The sequence below is a fragment of the Aphanomyces astaci genome (genome assembly GCF_000520075.1).
Source record: "Aphanomyces astaci strain APO3 unplaced genomic scaffold supercont1.81, whole genome shotgun sequence".
NCBI classification, from domain to species: domain Eukaryota; phylum Oomycota; class Saprolegniomycetes; order Saprolegniales; family Verrucalvaceae; genus Aphanomyces; species Aphanomyces astaci.
In genome coordinates, this window is record NW_009798344.1 from 256,340 (window position 1) to 271,442 (window position 15,103).

The 15,103-nt window shown below is 44.8% G+C and overlaps 2 protein-coding genes across 2 annotated transcripts in view; both read right to left on the minus strand.

Annotated features, from left to right (window-relative positions):
* Window positions 1-649: 649 nt before the first annotated feature.
* Window positions 650-9,579, minus strand: H257_16179 (hypothetical protein). Its single transcript, XM_009844533.1, has 15 exons — window positions 9,340-9,579; window positions 9,085-9,167; window positions 8,329-8,551; window positions 7,835-8,147; window positions 7,007-7,357; window positions 6,261-6,904; window positions 5,528-5,728; window positions 5,302-5,445; window positions 4,475-4,816; window positions 3,551-3,854; window positions 3,241-3,446; window positions 3,030-3,183; window positions 2,290-2,640; window positions 1,803-2,019; window positions 650-1,243 (listed from the first exon to the last, which is right to left on the minus strand). The coding sequence occupies exons 1-15, from the start codon at window positions 9,568-9,570 to the stop codon at window positions 718-720; spliced, it is 4,290 nt and encodes a 1,429-aa protein (XP_009842835.1). The 5' UTR covers window positions 9,571-9,579; the 3' UTR covers window positions 650-717.
* Window positions 9,580-10,394: 815 nt separating this feature from the next.
* H257_16180 (hypothetical protein) overlaps window positions 10,395-15,103 on the minus strand; it is a 6,582-nt gene continuing 1,873 nt past the window's right edge. The window contains exons 2-6 of the mRNA XM_009844534.1: window positions 14,288-14,562; window positions 12,636-13,058; window positions 11,529-11,651; window positions 11,252-11,461; window positions 10,395-10,724 (exon numbers count right to left, since the gene is read on the minus strand). Coding sequence (XP_009842836.1) covers window positions 10,434-10,724; window positions 11,252-11,461; window positions 11,529-11,651; window positions 12,636-13,058; window positions 14,288-14,562 — 1,322 coding nt within the window. The 3' untranslated portion in view covers window positions 10,395-10,433. The remainder of the gene's footprint in view (window positions 10,725-11,251; window positions 11,462-11,528; window positions 11,652-12,635; window positions 13,059-14,287; window positions 14,563-15,103) is intronic.

Here is a 15,103-nt window from a genome sequence, read left to right on the forward strand (position 1 = left end):
CACCTTGAACCCCAGTAAGCACATACATACTGACCTAGTAACTGACGAATGTCAGCCACGTACAGAAACGTCCCGATGTTTGCAAAGAAATAACGGTAGTCGCTTTGCTGACATCGGGACGATTTTGTAGTTCATACTCGTCCATGGTGAATCCAATCGAGAAACCGTAGTAAGCAAGGAAACTCCGTGTGATGACGTTGCTTAGTGAGTCACTCGCTGCATTCATAGCTACCATCAATTCGCGACGAATTCCGAATGCAATATCTGAAGCATATTGCTGACCAAGTCATTCAAGGTATGTTTCTGATACCACCGAGTATACAGAGTTTAGAGTAGTGGTGATTGTCGTAGGAGTTGATGTGAACCGTTTGTATCAAAACGCTCACCACCTCGACCACTGAGCCGAAAACATGAACGACGAATTAGTTGGAGCCTACACTCGTCACTCCTGCATAAATACCGGTACACCCATTGGGTTAACATTTGTGCGAAATATATTGGTCTCGTCACGAATATATATTAAATGTTTGCGAATCTGAGCAAATCACGAAATATACTGGCAGTCCACGAAATATAATGAGTAAATTCGACGTTCCCACGAAATTAAATGCCGATGTCGCGAAATAACATGAAGCTCCACGAATTTAAATGGAGATTCCACGAAATATACCAAACATTTTTCGAAATTAACCGCGAAATGGTGCAACTGGTATCAAATTACTCCAGCGTACTGCTGAGAGTCACATCGCCATCGTGTGGAGCATCATCATCTTCGTCGTCAACTACATCATGTGCCACCCGTGGGATGCCTGGGACGCCCATCGCCGCTTCCTCGTCCAGTTGTTCGCGATGCAATTCCTTTGCGACCTGCTCAATCGCATCCTGGTGGGCGTCGGTCGATTGTCCTTCAACGACATCGTCGACGAGTCGATGTATTATTCCCTTGAACACCCAGCGCCGCCGCCGCACACACCGGCCGACCACTTTGTTGATCTTGCGCTGCATGCCGGAGGGTTTCTTCCATCGTGTCGTGGACACATCGACCTTTTTGAAGTCGCGAAACTTTGTCGCATATTCCCAGTGCTTGGTGCTTGCTTCGCCCAACGTCGTGTCCACAGCCCAGTCGTCCAGTGACAGGTGGTGGCCGTGGTTCTGGAACCCCCCTTCCCGCATGTCCCGCGTACCGAACGGACACGGGTCCGTCAGCCCAAACGGCGCGCTCCACCCCACAAACACTTGGTACCTACGCGCCAACAATCACTCGCGTTTTACAACACACGACTTGTCCACCATAGATATAAATCTCAAGTTTGAACTACAATCTCGAACGTCATACGAGGCTGACATGTGAACTTTTGAACAAAGAATGTTATGTTGCCGACATATGTTTCTAGATAGAAAACGTCGTTTGAACTCTTGAATATATACACTACGTAGTATAAATGTACTAGTATGTGATTGGTTGATACGAATCATCCAAGCGATTTGATTGGATAAATTTAGGTATGTAGCTTGTTGTCACAGCGACATGGAGAATGAATCGACGACACAACCACATAAAGAAAGGCACAGTCGAATCGGCAGAAGACAATCAGATTGTACGAAATCAGCATCAACATCTAATGAGTGTGAGACCAAAATTCGTGGGATTAAAATCACCACAGGACGCCTTTTTACATACAAAGCTCGGTACACAAAGAACTGACCAATTGATGGATTTGACGAATCCGCACGCAAGTCCAAATTTTGGGCAAAAGGACAATAACATATGACCTACTCGACAACAACTCATAGTTCCGTACCGTTGGTACTCGTACACAAACCCGTCCTTCTTTCGAGCGGTCCAGAAGGCCGTCTCTTCCTGTGACGCGGACCGGGGGCTCAATACCCGTACGACCGCGCGTTTGAGCGGCGCCAGCACCACGCTCCGCATCGGGTTAAAGTGGCGGTTTTCGCTGGGTTGGATCGAAAAAGCAAACCCGCGATGTTTGGGCTGTTGCAACTCGAGCCAAGGCGCATCTATAGAAGACATGAAGTATTGTTGTTGGTTTGGATTCGAAAATTTGAGAATGATAAATCAAGTAAATATTAAATCGGGCCAACGATTTAGTGAATAATAACACACCCAAACAACACATAGGGGTAGGGTGTGCAGTATAAATAACGGGAAAAAACGCACGAGTTCAACCATACTGATTTGGCCAATCTTCTCCACAGATTGGCAATGCACAATATACCAACAACAGTGCATATACTACTTGACAAAGCCAGCATTCAGTCGACTGCTACCTGGTAGCGCATGCAGCTCCGACGTCAAGTAATGGCTAAAGTCGACATGGAACGGTTTGTAATTGGACGCGTGGAGCGGCGGGTCCCACTCGATGTCGCCCTTGAGTTTATACCGGTCCGACTCTTGGAGAATGTGGTAGTACTCGGGGGCCCACTCTCGCTTCCACACTTTGTACACAAAGTCGCGAAAGAGCGCCAGCACCACACACAGAAACAGGAGCATCCAGAACTCGGGCAAACTCAACAGGTACGGGAACACGTGGTCCGAGCTGTCACTTGTAAACGAATTGCTCAGCACAACGCCGCTGGCTATCCAAAACGGCACAGTCGCCCACATGGCAAAGTGCATGCCTACGTTACAATAATAGCGTTCAAAATATATGCGTCATGGTGAGATGTGTTATTGTAGCGAATACTTCGAAGTATTATTGTCCTTTTCGCCCCAATTTGCACATTTTGAGGGATTGTTGAAATCACCGAAAAATCGAGCAAAGTAGTATGATTAACTGTAAATATATAAAACGAATGAAGGTTGCAATGTGATTGGATGTAATGAATGAGGATTCACAAAGATAATACCTCTAACACTTCGATATATACATATATCATATTTCGAAGGGGTGGCGATTGTTGGGCAGTTCATATGTCAGTCAACCAACTGCGGATGGCAATTTTGAGTAAAACACACAATAAACACTTGAAGGAATACAAACTAAAAACGACTTGATTTGAGGATGTACCTGCGTTCCAGCTCATGGCGTTGAGCACTAGCTTCACCCAGCCCACGACAATCAGAGCAGTGTAGCACAATCCGCCACAGTCGTACATGGTGTAGGCGTACCCAGACGATGAAATTGAACCCATCAACAGCACCGGCACCAACGCGCACACAACCTGGAAAGATCACCATGAATACAATAGGTCCTCATTTGTTGTAATATATATAAGTACCCCTTCGTAAAGCGCTTCAAATACCCACTCGGTAAAGATCTGGACACTGAGCAAATCGCCTTGGGGGCCACTGTGGTAGAGTCCGGGGTGATCTTGAGCTGTGGGGGCGCTCGTTTCTTGCTCCATAATAGCCAAAATCATAATCGGCAAAAATGTCCAAAACACATTGTATCCGTTCAGCCAGTTGTAGTTCATGTATACCGTGCCTAATCCAACAACAAAAAACGATTAATAATAATATATTTACTTATTCGTTTCCAAGCAAGTGGCGCAGCAACACATACAAAAAGTAATATTGACGATGACGTACCGCTGCCACACGCGTACAGACTGAGCACGTACAGTGCAAACCAGCACAAAATGTTCTTGTACACAACGTACAGCACCAACTTGGACATGCGGCGGTAGTTCCAGTGCCCGTGGACCAGAAGCAATCGCTGGAGAAAGGCGAATTGAGCGATCGCAAAATCCGATGCGTTCACGGCTTGCATGCCTTCGTGGCCCGAGATGCCCACGCCGACATGCGCTTCCTGGATCATGCTGACATCGTTGGCGCCGTCGCCGATGCTCAGCGTCCGGCAGTTCTTGACGTTGTTTTTTACCAGCGCCACCACCTAACTCATAGTCCACCGTCAAGTTCCAGATATCATATCAACCAATTGACTTCAAAACACATTATCGAACAGACTGGGGTGAAGCAAGCTACAAGACACGATAACGCAAGTATGGTAATAATATTATGAGCACAGCACCAAATCGGCCCACAATCGATCGACCAATCCAAACCCAGAATTCGAATCAAGTGGCCAATCAAAATCTCGATTCAACCATTCAACATCGAATTAGTGTGTGACTTATAACAAATCAATCTGGTCATTTTTACAGGCAAATCCAGTAAGAACCATCGATCAATGGATTTGGCGAATCAACGCACATAAAGCCAAAGTTTGGCTGAACGAACAATATGAGCACAGCCCAAATCAGGAGACAATCGATCAACCAATCAAAACCCAGAACTCACAGAAAAAAATGACCAATCAAATTCCGTCCTCCACATCAACTTTGTTGGCTGAACTTCGTGTGCCCGTCGACGCACTTTTTTCGGTACAAAAATATTCCGTTCAAACCATCTCGATGGCGGAGTTGCACACCAATGTCCATCTTTTGGTTCAAAGGAAACAATAATAATAATATAACGTTACATGGGCAAATATGATCTTTAAACGTTCGATACCTCGGCCTTTTGCTTAGGGGACACGCGACAACAAATCACCGCCGCGCACTGCTGCGCGAGCTCCAAAAACAAAAACTTGAGCAGCGGATAGTGGTACACCATCGTGAGCACCGGTCCATCGATGACCAGCGCCTGCTTGGGCAGCTCCAGAGACTTGGAACTGCGCTGTTTGATAGTGGACGTGCGCGTGCGATGGGCTTTGTCCAGCATGAGCTTCTTCAGAACCTCCGGGTTGCTTTGACAAAACTCCATATTGAGCACCAACCGGTCCATGTCGTTGGTGATCAATTGGCATGCAAATGCAATGTTAATGGCTGTTTCTTCCTTGTCTCCCGTCAGCACCTAATATATATATATACATACATTGTCAAATAGATTCGAAACTCTCCGCAGAATCGAATCCTTTAAGAGAATGGATTAACAGAACCGCCTAAGCCAATCAAATCATGTTATGTTGAATTTCTGCCAATCCAAACGTTTTGACTCGGTCCACTCCCTCCGCATCGGGCAAAACCATATATATGTACTGTATGTACTATTAGTTGTATAGTATAGTTTGTACAAGCTTAAATTGGATCAAAATGATTTGAATGCTAATTATTTGGCCAAGTGACGCACAAGTCCAAATTTGGGCGAAATCCACAATATATATCAACACAAACATCAGGCCATTAAAAAAGTCCGCAAATACATACATATATATACATATAATATATATATATATATAACATATAACGATTGCGTTAAATAGTCGTTCGGTGTGAGATATTGGAAAGATATATATATTGTATACTATGAATATATATATATATTGGAACCTCACATACCCAAACTTTAATCCCGGCCCGCATCAGACTAGATATGGCCACTGGTACGCCATTTTGCAGGCGATCCTCCACGGCGGTCGCACCCAGCAGCTCCAGGTCGCACTCCATCTCGTCTTCGAGTCGTTCCACAACCAGCAAGTCCAACTAGTCATATGTATTCGTTAACCACCACTAAATTGTATAACTAAATCTGTAAAATTGTTGATAAATCGGAAGAAAACCCTACCTTATACGAAGGCGACGTTTCGTCTAAATTGGACAGCGCTTGCTTGTACTGGGTAGACCAAGTATGGTACCAGTCTTGGTTTAGCTCTCGCTGCGCCAGCACCAGCGTCCGCAGCCCTTCCTCGGCGTACATTTCCATATGTTCAACCGTCTTTTCCTTTAGATACGCGTTGCAGTCTTCTTTGAGTCTTGGAAACACAATCTACGCCACCACAGAAAATTAATATATATGTATATGTATCACAGAAGGAACTCTACCACCAGTAAGTACCATGCATATCCATCCATACAACGTATGCTGCTATCCACGCGAAGAATACATCCACGTAATACTACAATTACAACTACTATCAACGAACGCGAAACTTGGATCTCTTTCACGAATAATATTTAAAATACAACCGTCAGATCCCCTTGACTAAAAAACAAACACGATCAAACATATCAATAATATATCATAATATCCATTGAAACGCCTGTCATACTCAATATAAATAGATTTCTTATTTTTTCTAAATATATATTAATTCTATTGAAGATTTTTAAATAAATATTCATTTCTATAATTATAAATATTTTCATTTATAAAACACCTCAGGTCTACCATGTTACAAAATAATGAAAAAGATACACACACACCAAAACCCCCAACAGTCGTACTGTATCGCACATTTTGACACCGCAGTAGGCAGGCATGCATGCATGTTCTATCCAATCCAAACCACCAACCATACCGAATCGGCGCCTTTGGTGAGCAACAGGATGCGGTTGTCCAGAGCTCGAACGACCACGGACATGCGTTTCCTCGTCGACGTGAACTCGATCAGCTCGAGCATTTGAAACTCGACGTCGCCTTTACCAAGCACGTGCACCACAGCGCGACCATTGGACCGTTCGGTAAATTGGTGTCCAAAATACGCCGCCCCCGCCACGAGTGCCAGCTCATCCGGGGAGCTCGCGGAAAAGTTGGTCGTGTTGGTGGCATCGTCTCGTTCGAGAACCACCGAGTGGCACACACTCAAGTGGGTGAGGAAGGCTTCGATGGCATCGGCGTGGCCGTCTCGAGTCGCCCGGTCGCGGGCAAACAACCCGTGGGGGTCCAGAAACTCGACGTGGGGGGGGTGCGCGGCATCCCCCGTCGATGCCTGGCAGTCGGTGACCGATTCCATCCGGCCGGTGCGCATGGCGGTCGCGCGCCCGATATCGGTGGACCCGCGGCCGTAACTGCGGCCGTTGATGCTCATTTTTCGAAAACTCATTTCGTTCGCGGTGAGGGTGCCGGTTTTGTCACTAAAGATGTGCGTGATTTGGCCAAGTTCGTCGTTCAAGTCGGCATTGCGCACGGCCGCGGGGGTGTCGGACGGCGCGTAGTACATGCCTACACACATGCATACAAGTTGTTATATAATTGTGTTGTTGTATCGAGGGGAAAGCGATAGAGATAGAGAGTGTTTGTGTGTGTATATATATATGCCTATACCGAGGTCGCGGTTCATAAAGTACGACTGGTAGCTCTTGACGATCGCAATCGACACGTATAGCGTGATAGGGACAAACGAAGAAATGAGTACCCAGTAATACCCAAACGCAATGCAGATGCCCATCACGTCGCCCCTAAACGCGTTCAGCCCGAGGCGGACGCTGGGCTCGTCGAGCACCAGGTACGACGGCGACGATGACGTGACCCACGCCTGGTCCCACACCGCCCCCAGCACACACAACAGCAGCATGATCATCATGAGCAGGGCGTTGCCACGATTGATGATTTCAATTGCCTTGCTCAGTTTGGTGGGGGTCTTGTGTGACGCTTGCATGATCTTGGTGTCCGAGCCTATGTATATATATATAATACACTCGTTCTCAGGCGAGAAATTTATGTACGACCAATAAGGGTACCAGTACAAGTACACAAAAGCAGACTAGTAAAAACAAAACGATAGGACAATTGCACCCCGTCACTAGAAAGCTTACGGCCAAAACAGATGCAATGCCACCCCAGTATGGTAAATATATATATATATTATATACACCCCGACACGACAAAGTACACAACCAAAACAACAGCAATGCCACTCACCCACGAATATATATATATATATATATATATATATATACCCCGACACTACAAAGGACAAACCGCAACAGCAATGCCACCCACCGACGAATACATATATATATATACCAGAATCAAGTCCAACACGTCGACAATAATGGCATCATCTATAACAATACATGATCCAACAAAGCCACCAGCATTTTCAAGATCATAAGAGTTGCAGGATTGCTCTGGGTGGTTTAAAATGCGTACCAGTGTTGAGCACGAGACCATACACAAACGGCGTGTTGCGGATGACGCAGCCCCTTAGGACGACGTTCTTCAGGTCGAGGGGAATCACGGACGCGTCGTCCCCTGGTTCAAACCGGCCCATAAAGTTGTTGACGTCGTGGTTCGGGTGCTCGCAGGCGACGCGACCGGGAAGGTGCCCGATCGACGCTGGGTCGTGCAGCTGCGCAAACGTGCACGGCAACGCCTGGCGGATCTTGAGGTTGGTTTCTCCGTCCAGCGACTTGGTTTCGATAAAGCACATGCCCACGGGTGCCGAGGGGTCGGTTTCGTGGACCTACCGATTCGATTGGATTCGATCCGTCGGTTATTACGATAGAAGGACATTCGCGTTGACAAGCGCATACATTGAGTGTAGTTGTGGGCATAAATTGAGTGTAGAAGTAGTAGAAGAAGAGGAGGGGGGGGTATTTGAATGAGCATGCTGCAAGTCTTCAAAAGAGAGAGATGGGACGTACAGCGAGCAGCAACATGTCGGCTGGCACGGCTTCGTATTTTTTGATTTGGAGCACATCGCCCACGACAATGTCTTTCCACGTAGTTTGGCGGAACGAAGTGGGAAGAGTTGGATCAAACACTCTTGTTTCCCGGGCATTCATGACTGCGTCTGCCGCGTGGCGATGGAAGTCTTCGACGCCCGTGAAGATGGCATCCACAAACAGCACCAACCCCAACACGAGCCTGTAATCCATATCAATTGAACAGTGTCCAATGTGTCCATATCGTTTGAAGAAGTACCCAATGAATGGACCATCAATCAGACTATATATCATTTGAATATCGTCCAGTCCATATCATTTCAACCATCCAATGAATGGCAATCAATCATCGGTCCATACCATTTGAAGCATCCAATGAATGGACAATCAATCCGTCTACTATATCATTTGAATATCGTCCAGTCCATATCATTTTCAAGCACCCAATCAAAGGCAATCAATCAATCTATTGTCGATTTGATACAAATTTGGGGAGGGTGTGCAATCGAATCGCGCCGACCAAACCAATTGAATTTCATTGAGAAGGTTTTGATTGGCTAATAATTTTGAGCTCATCTGAAGTAGCCAATCAAATCGATTTATTTTCCCATGAGAAACCACACCACAACACGAAATTTCACTCGAAAGCACAATACTATGTATATTTTTTCATTCATCCACAGGGCCAATGTCAATATACAGAATCATGTTGGAATGTTGGAGATATCCACGGACCACGAATACGGGAGCCCAAACGTCGACGTGATCGCGGGAATCACTTGGCCAATTCCCACGAGCAAAAAGTAAAAGTTGGACACCTACACAAGGGAGCAGCAACAAACGTTAGCACAATCCGAATAGTGTTGTCATAATATGTACTCGTAACTAGTAGAACATATAGTACTAGTACTATCTATATGTTCACGGCGATACTAGTATGGTAGTAGTATATATCGATGCAATAGCCTCATCCCCATGTATCGTGTGTACCTGCGTGAACCGTTCGTAGCAAAATGCAGGTACAAACGTCCATACGTTGTATTTGGCCGTGACCACTTGGTTCCCAGCGAACCCAACGTTTTTCTGGGGCTGGTTGAGGTACACGACGCGGAGGTTGGACGCCGGCAGCTCCATGGACGACGTGTGTTGATCGAGGGCCATGAGCACCGGCTTGACGGGCGACGACGACGAAGTCCCAGTGGATTCCTTCTTGGATGACATCCACGAGATGAGCAATGGAAAATGAAGAGCGCTGGGGGTGGCGGTTATGTAACGGTAACAAGGCCGAAAATAGTAGCGAGATCTCGATGAAACCGTCGGCCGAGCATCCGCAAAAAGCGAAACGGTTCCAGGTGCGGATCAGTTGACCTGATCATAGTAGACCCCATTATTGTTGTTCAGAGTTTTGTGTAGGTAGGTGTGAGTAAACTGGTAGCAGGGCTAGCTACTACTCCAAGAGCTAGCTACCGAAATTCTGGATAGTTTTCATATATATACTGTATACTAGTATATATATATATATAAAGATGATTCCAATAATAATAAATAGAGAAAATATAAAATATAAGAATGAAAAGGTTTGCTCCAAGCTGAATAAACCTTCATCTGTGAAGCCATGGGATTGGATAAAATATCAACCGTTTGATCGATGGCATACGGATATTTTGTCGGTTTACCTTCACTTGATACTACGTACTAGTATCCAATTTGTAGCTAACCTCAAATATGTCTAAGCTTATGATACCGCAACAGGTAGAGCATATAATGTTGTTCGATTGTAATTTAGTATTAACGTTATTGTCAATTCGACTCAATCGATTGAGCAGCACCACATAGGCCGACGACAATCGATCGACCAATCAAAACCCAGAAGATGAATCAAGCAGCAAACCAAACTCACTCATCTACAATATCAGTGTGCGATTGAAATTAGGATGAACGTCACATACAAAATTCAGTATACAAACAATTGATCGATGGATTCGGCGGTTCAACCCCAAACTCCACATGATTGGTTGACAGGACACAAGAATACTATACTAAAAGCTCTGTATTGAATATGTTATGGCTTTGTTTTGAATATGTTAGGGCGTCGTGTAAAACGCATATCTAGAGGGCCATCCAGCCTTGTCAAAGCATCCAAACACTACGACGGTGGTCGCCGCTGCGAGGTACCAGAACTGCCTTCGGAAGTCCCCAAGCATGATGCGCTGCACCCGCAGGCGGTCCACGGCGTTGGCACTGTTCAATGTGGGATGCCGTTTCTGCATCTTGTAAGCAAAGATCTCGCGCGACAAAAACGACCCTGCCACCCGCGCCCCAAACATGAGCACGCAACGCAGCCACATGTTGAGCAAGCTTGCTGTCATCGGCGTCTAGAGATATATGTTGATATTATTAAAGATACTATTGTGATAGACCACGTAGAAATACATATATATATATATCTAATAGCAATTAGTCAGACTATTTAGTAGTGCAAAGCACAGTAGTACAAACACTATACGAATTAGACCAGTTCTGTTGGAGTCGGTTAACACTATCATGGTAGAGCACATTGAAACCCTACACAGATGTATATATGTATATATACTAGTACTTATATATCCATATCTATAGAAACTAGTATAGACTATACAGTAGAGCAAACGATAGTAGTACACTACACGCCTCTACCGTTGACACCATTAAAATATACTATCGTGATGGCGAAAGTCAACACACACACAGAGATTATATATATACATATAATTTGTATGTATTTATACATATGGCGGATGCTATTATATATATAAATGGGTATGTATATACATATATCTAATAGCATCACCATATTTTACAAATGTCGACCCGACACAAAACATATATATATATATATATAACCCCGACTATATAGAAATACCTCCTTTGCTTCCATCCAAGCGAGCCAAGTGAGCAAAGACGGCACTAAAATCAGCGCGCTCGTGTCCGCCATGTGATCTTGTTCGGCCAACTTCATGAGAAAGTACAGCTGCTGGAGCTCCATGGAGGCATCTCCTCTTGAGAGTACGCTCAAATGACCATGCTGAGGATCGATCACGTTTTCATACGCCAAGCTCCGTCGATGGACGACCTAGAAAACGCGTTTTTTATATATATACATATTGATATATATATATATTGACGTTTTAAACCCTCACCGAGTCGTTAGAAACGTCTCCTTCGGTGGAAAACAACGACGGCGACGACGCCATGGGGGTTGTGGCGAGTCTGGGCGGCTGAATCGCTCGAAAACACACTTGCACGGACGAGCCCGCGCACAGCTACAAGCTCACGATGGGTTCGCCATATACATATATATATATATATATATATATATATATTCAACGCAACTATATTCTTGTTGGCCGCGTCCTGCTCCAACGATCAATATATATATATTGTCATGTCGATTCGAAATTCGAGTGGGGTGTTCAATCGAATGAGCAGCATTAAATCAGCAGCCAATGGATCGACCAATCAAAACCCAGAACACGAATCAAGTAGCCAATCAAGCTACTCTCTCTTCAACGAGTATTAATTAGTGTATGATTGAAATTCGCGTGAAAGGCGACACTTTTCACATACAAACTTCAGTACAAAAAACTCGATCGACGGATTCGGCGGATCCAAACTCCAAATTTTGGTTGAAAGGACAATATATACTGTATACTAGTATATAACAAGGGCCACGCTTTCAATGCAGAATCCATTGTGGATTATTTCCGTTCAATTTCGTAACATTCTATACAAGCAACAAACGTGATCTTGATCCATATTATTGAGCCAATCACATTTCAGGACCTCATCGGGTCAACCAATCAACGACTAATTCGTGTGTGATATAAAGTAGGGTAATAAGACCACCCACGTCAAAGACAACTGTTTACATTTTTCAGTACAAAACATCGATCGAGATGGATTTGGCAAATCAGCGCAAGGAAACGCCACATTTTGGCTGATCCGACAATATACATATGTACCATGTTCGTTGCAACGACACCAGTTTAAATAGACCGTTTCATAAAGTAAATAAATAAAAATATTGTGGTATATTCGATACGAATTTCCAGACCCCGTCGAATCGAATCTAGCCGCTGAATCGAATCACGAATCGACGCTATTGGCTAATCCATTTTTGAGTGGCTTTGATTGGCTCGAAAGGACAAGTATATTCAACCAATCAGAACTCCAGCGTGATTCAATATTGATTAGACAAAAAACCAGGCGCAAGTTTGTAGCGAATTCACAATACTCAAACACCATACCGATGCGAATTGGGTCGTCGGGTGCTGCCAGCACGACACAGACAACGTGTGCACCGTGTCTGTGTATATTCCCGTGTTGGCCATAACCACATGCAGGTTACTTAGGGCGAGCATGGCAAAGTACACGACGTCGATGGGGCCGTCCGAGCCCACGAGCAGGTACCAGAACACGTAAAAGTAGAGCTGGCCCACGTACAGCAGCGACGGGTGGGTATAAGGTGGCGCAAAGCCCTGGATGACTTTGGTCACGACGTAAAAGTACAGCTGCATAAGCCCGAGGAAGAGGCATGAGATGGCGAGCTTGGCTACGGGCGTGGGATGGTGATCCACCACGGAAAACAGCGCCAGACTCAAGTGGCCGACAAATAGAGGCACATGGGTGAGCACAACCGTGAACAGCACCACCAGATTGAATTCGCCGCCCTAGGTATATATATATATATATACAATTTTGCGCGATTCAAATAAATAGAGATTCAAATATTGTGGATTCGATACGAATTTCCAGACCCCGTCGAATCGAATCTAGCCGCGGAATCGAATCACGAATCGACGCTATTATTGGCTAATCCATTTTTTAGTGGATTTGATTGGCTCTTGCAGACAGGACAAGTATATTCAACCAATCAGAACTCCGGCGTGATTCAATATTGATTCGACAAACCAGGCGAATTTTGGAAGTTTACAACCAGTCGCAAATCTCGCCGCTATATTAATTTCATTTCCTATATTCGGCTGACAGCTCGAAGAAAAAAGAATGTACCCAATCAACGATAAGCATCTTCAGCATGACCAATATAGCAGCGACTCGTGATCGGTTTGGTCGGGGTGATGATGCGATTGCACAGGGTCCGGAAAGTCGTACCAAATCAATTATATATATATATATATATAGTCTAGCCGATTCGAAATTGGCATGGGGGACACTTAAAAAACCCAGCACAATATTCAAGTGACCAATCAAATGCTTGCTTCAACCATCGAACGAAGGTATGTCTTTAAATAGTGTGCATGGCTTCACAAATAGTTCACATTCATGAATCAGTACAACAAAATTTCGACCAATGGAGTTGGTGCATCAGCACAAGTATTCCACTGTTGGCCGCACATACAACATATGGCAACATGTATATTCTTGTTTTTGGCCAAAACAAACTATATGACAAAAATAATTTGAATTGTTTTTTTTTTATATTGTGGATTCTGTATAAATTTCCAGACCCCGCCGAATCGAATCACGAATCGATGCTATTATTGGCTAATCCAACTTTGAGTGGATTTGATTGGCTCTTACAGAATGGACAAGTATATTTTCAACCAATCAGAACTCCAGCGTGATTCCATACTGTATTGATTCGACCAACCATGCGAATTTTGGAAGGGTTATATTGTGCTTTCGTCGAGTGAAATTTCGTGTTGTGGCGTGGTTTCTCGTTGGAATTTAAATCGATTTGATTGGCCACCTCAGATGACCTCAAAATTATTAGCCAATCAAAACCTTCTCAATGAAATTCAACCAATCAGATCGATTGTGGATCGGTTTGGTCGGCGCGATTCGATTGCACCCCGTCCCCAAATTTGTATCAAATCGGCAATATCGAATACACAATATATCTTTTTCACAGACGAGGACAACAACGTACAGTACGTACATGGATTGTTTCACGGGTATGCACAACGAGCCACACAAGAAACATCGGCGACAAAAGGTAAGCGAGACCCCAGTACACGTCCACGGCGTTGGCGCGAGCCGGGGCGGACGGTTTCTTGATGGGGAAGTAGGCGCATACGGTTATGAGCAGCACAAGTCCGAGGGCGGCCGCCGACGGACGCGCCATTTTGCCCGCCATGCCAGCGTGAGGATTGAATCCTACGTCTGGTTTGTCGTCCGATTTGGGCGAGTCCAACGACGTGGATGCCACGTGGCCTAAGTTCCAAGCTTTGAATAACGGGGAAAGAAATGGACAACTATTGTGCTTTCGAGTAAAATTTCGTGTTGTGGCGTGGTTTCTCGTTGGAATTTAAATCGATTTGATTGGCTACCTCAGATGAGCTCAAAATGATTAGCCAATCAAAACCTTCCCAATGAAATTCAACCAATCAGATCGATTGTGGATCGGTTTGGTCGGCGCGATTCGATCGCACCCCCTCCTCAAATTTGTATCAAATCGACAATAACAACAACTGCATATTATTGTCTCGATATTCGAAAGAAATTGGAGATATGGGGAATCAAATGAGCAGAATACCGAAATCGCAGGCAGACAATCGATATACGACCAATCAAAACCCAGATCAAGAATCAAGTAGCCAATCAAATCCAATCAACCACTCTTCGACCATATTTCAACATCGAATTCGAGTGTCACTTCAATTAGTGTGACACTCGTTTACATCCAAAAGGGAATATACAAACAATCAATAGATACTTTTTGGTGAATCAGCACAAAAGGCAGCCAAAGTTTGGG

Excerpts from the sequence above, each read along its gene's own strand:
- H257_16179 (XM_009844533.1), bottom strand. The coding sequence starts at position 9,570 with ATGTCATCCAAGAAGGAATCCACTGGGACTTCGTCGTCGTCGCCCGTC. Across the intron at positions 8,552-9,084 it reads TTTGGGCTCCCGTATTCGTG|GCTCGTGTTGGGGTTGGTGC; the intron begins GTCCGTGGATAT and ends TATGGATTACAG. Across the intron at positions 4,817-5,301 it reads GGGCCGGGATTAAAGTTTGG|GTGCTGACGGGAGACAAGGA; the intron begins GTATGTGAGGTT and ends TATATATATTAG.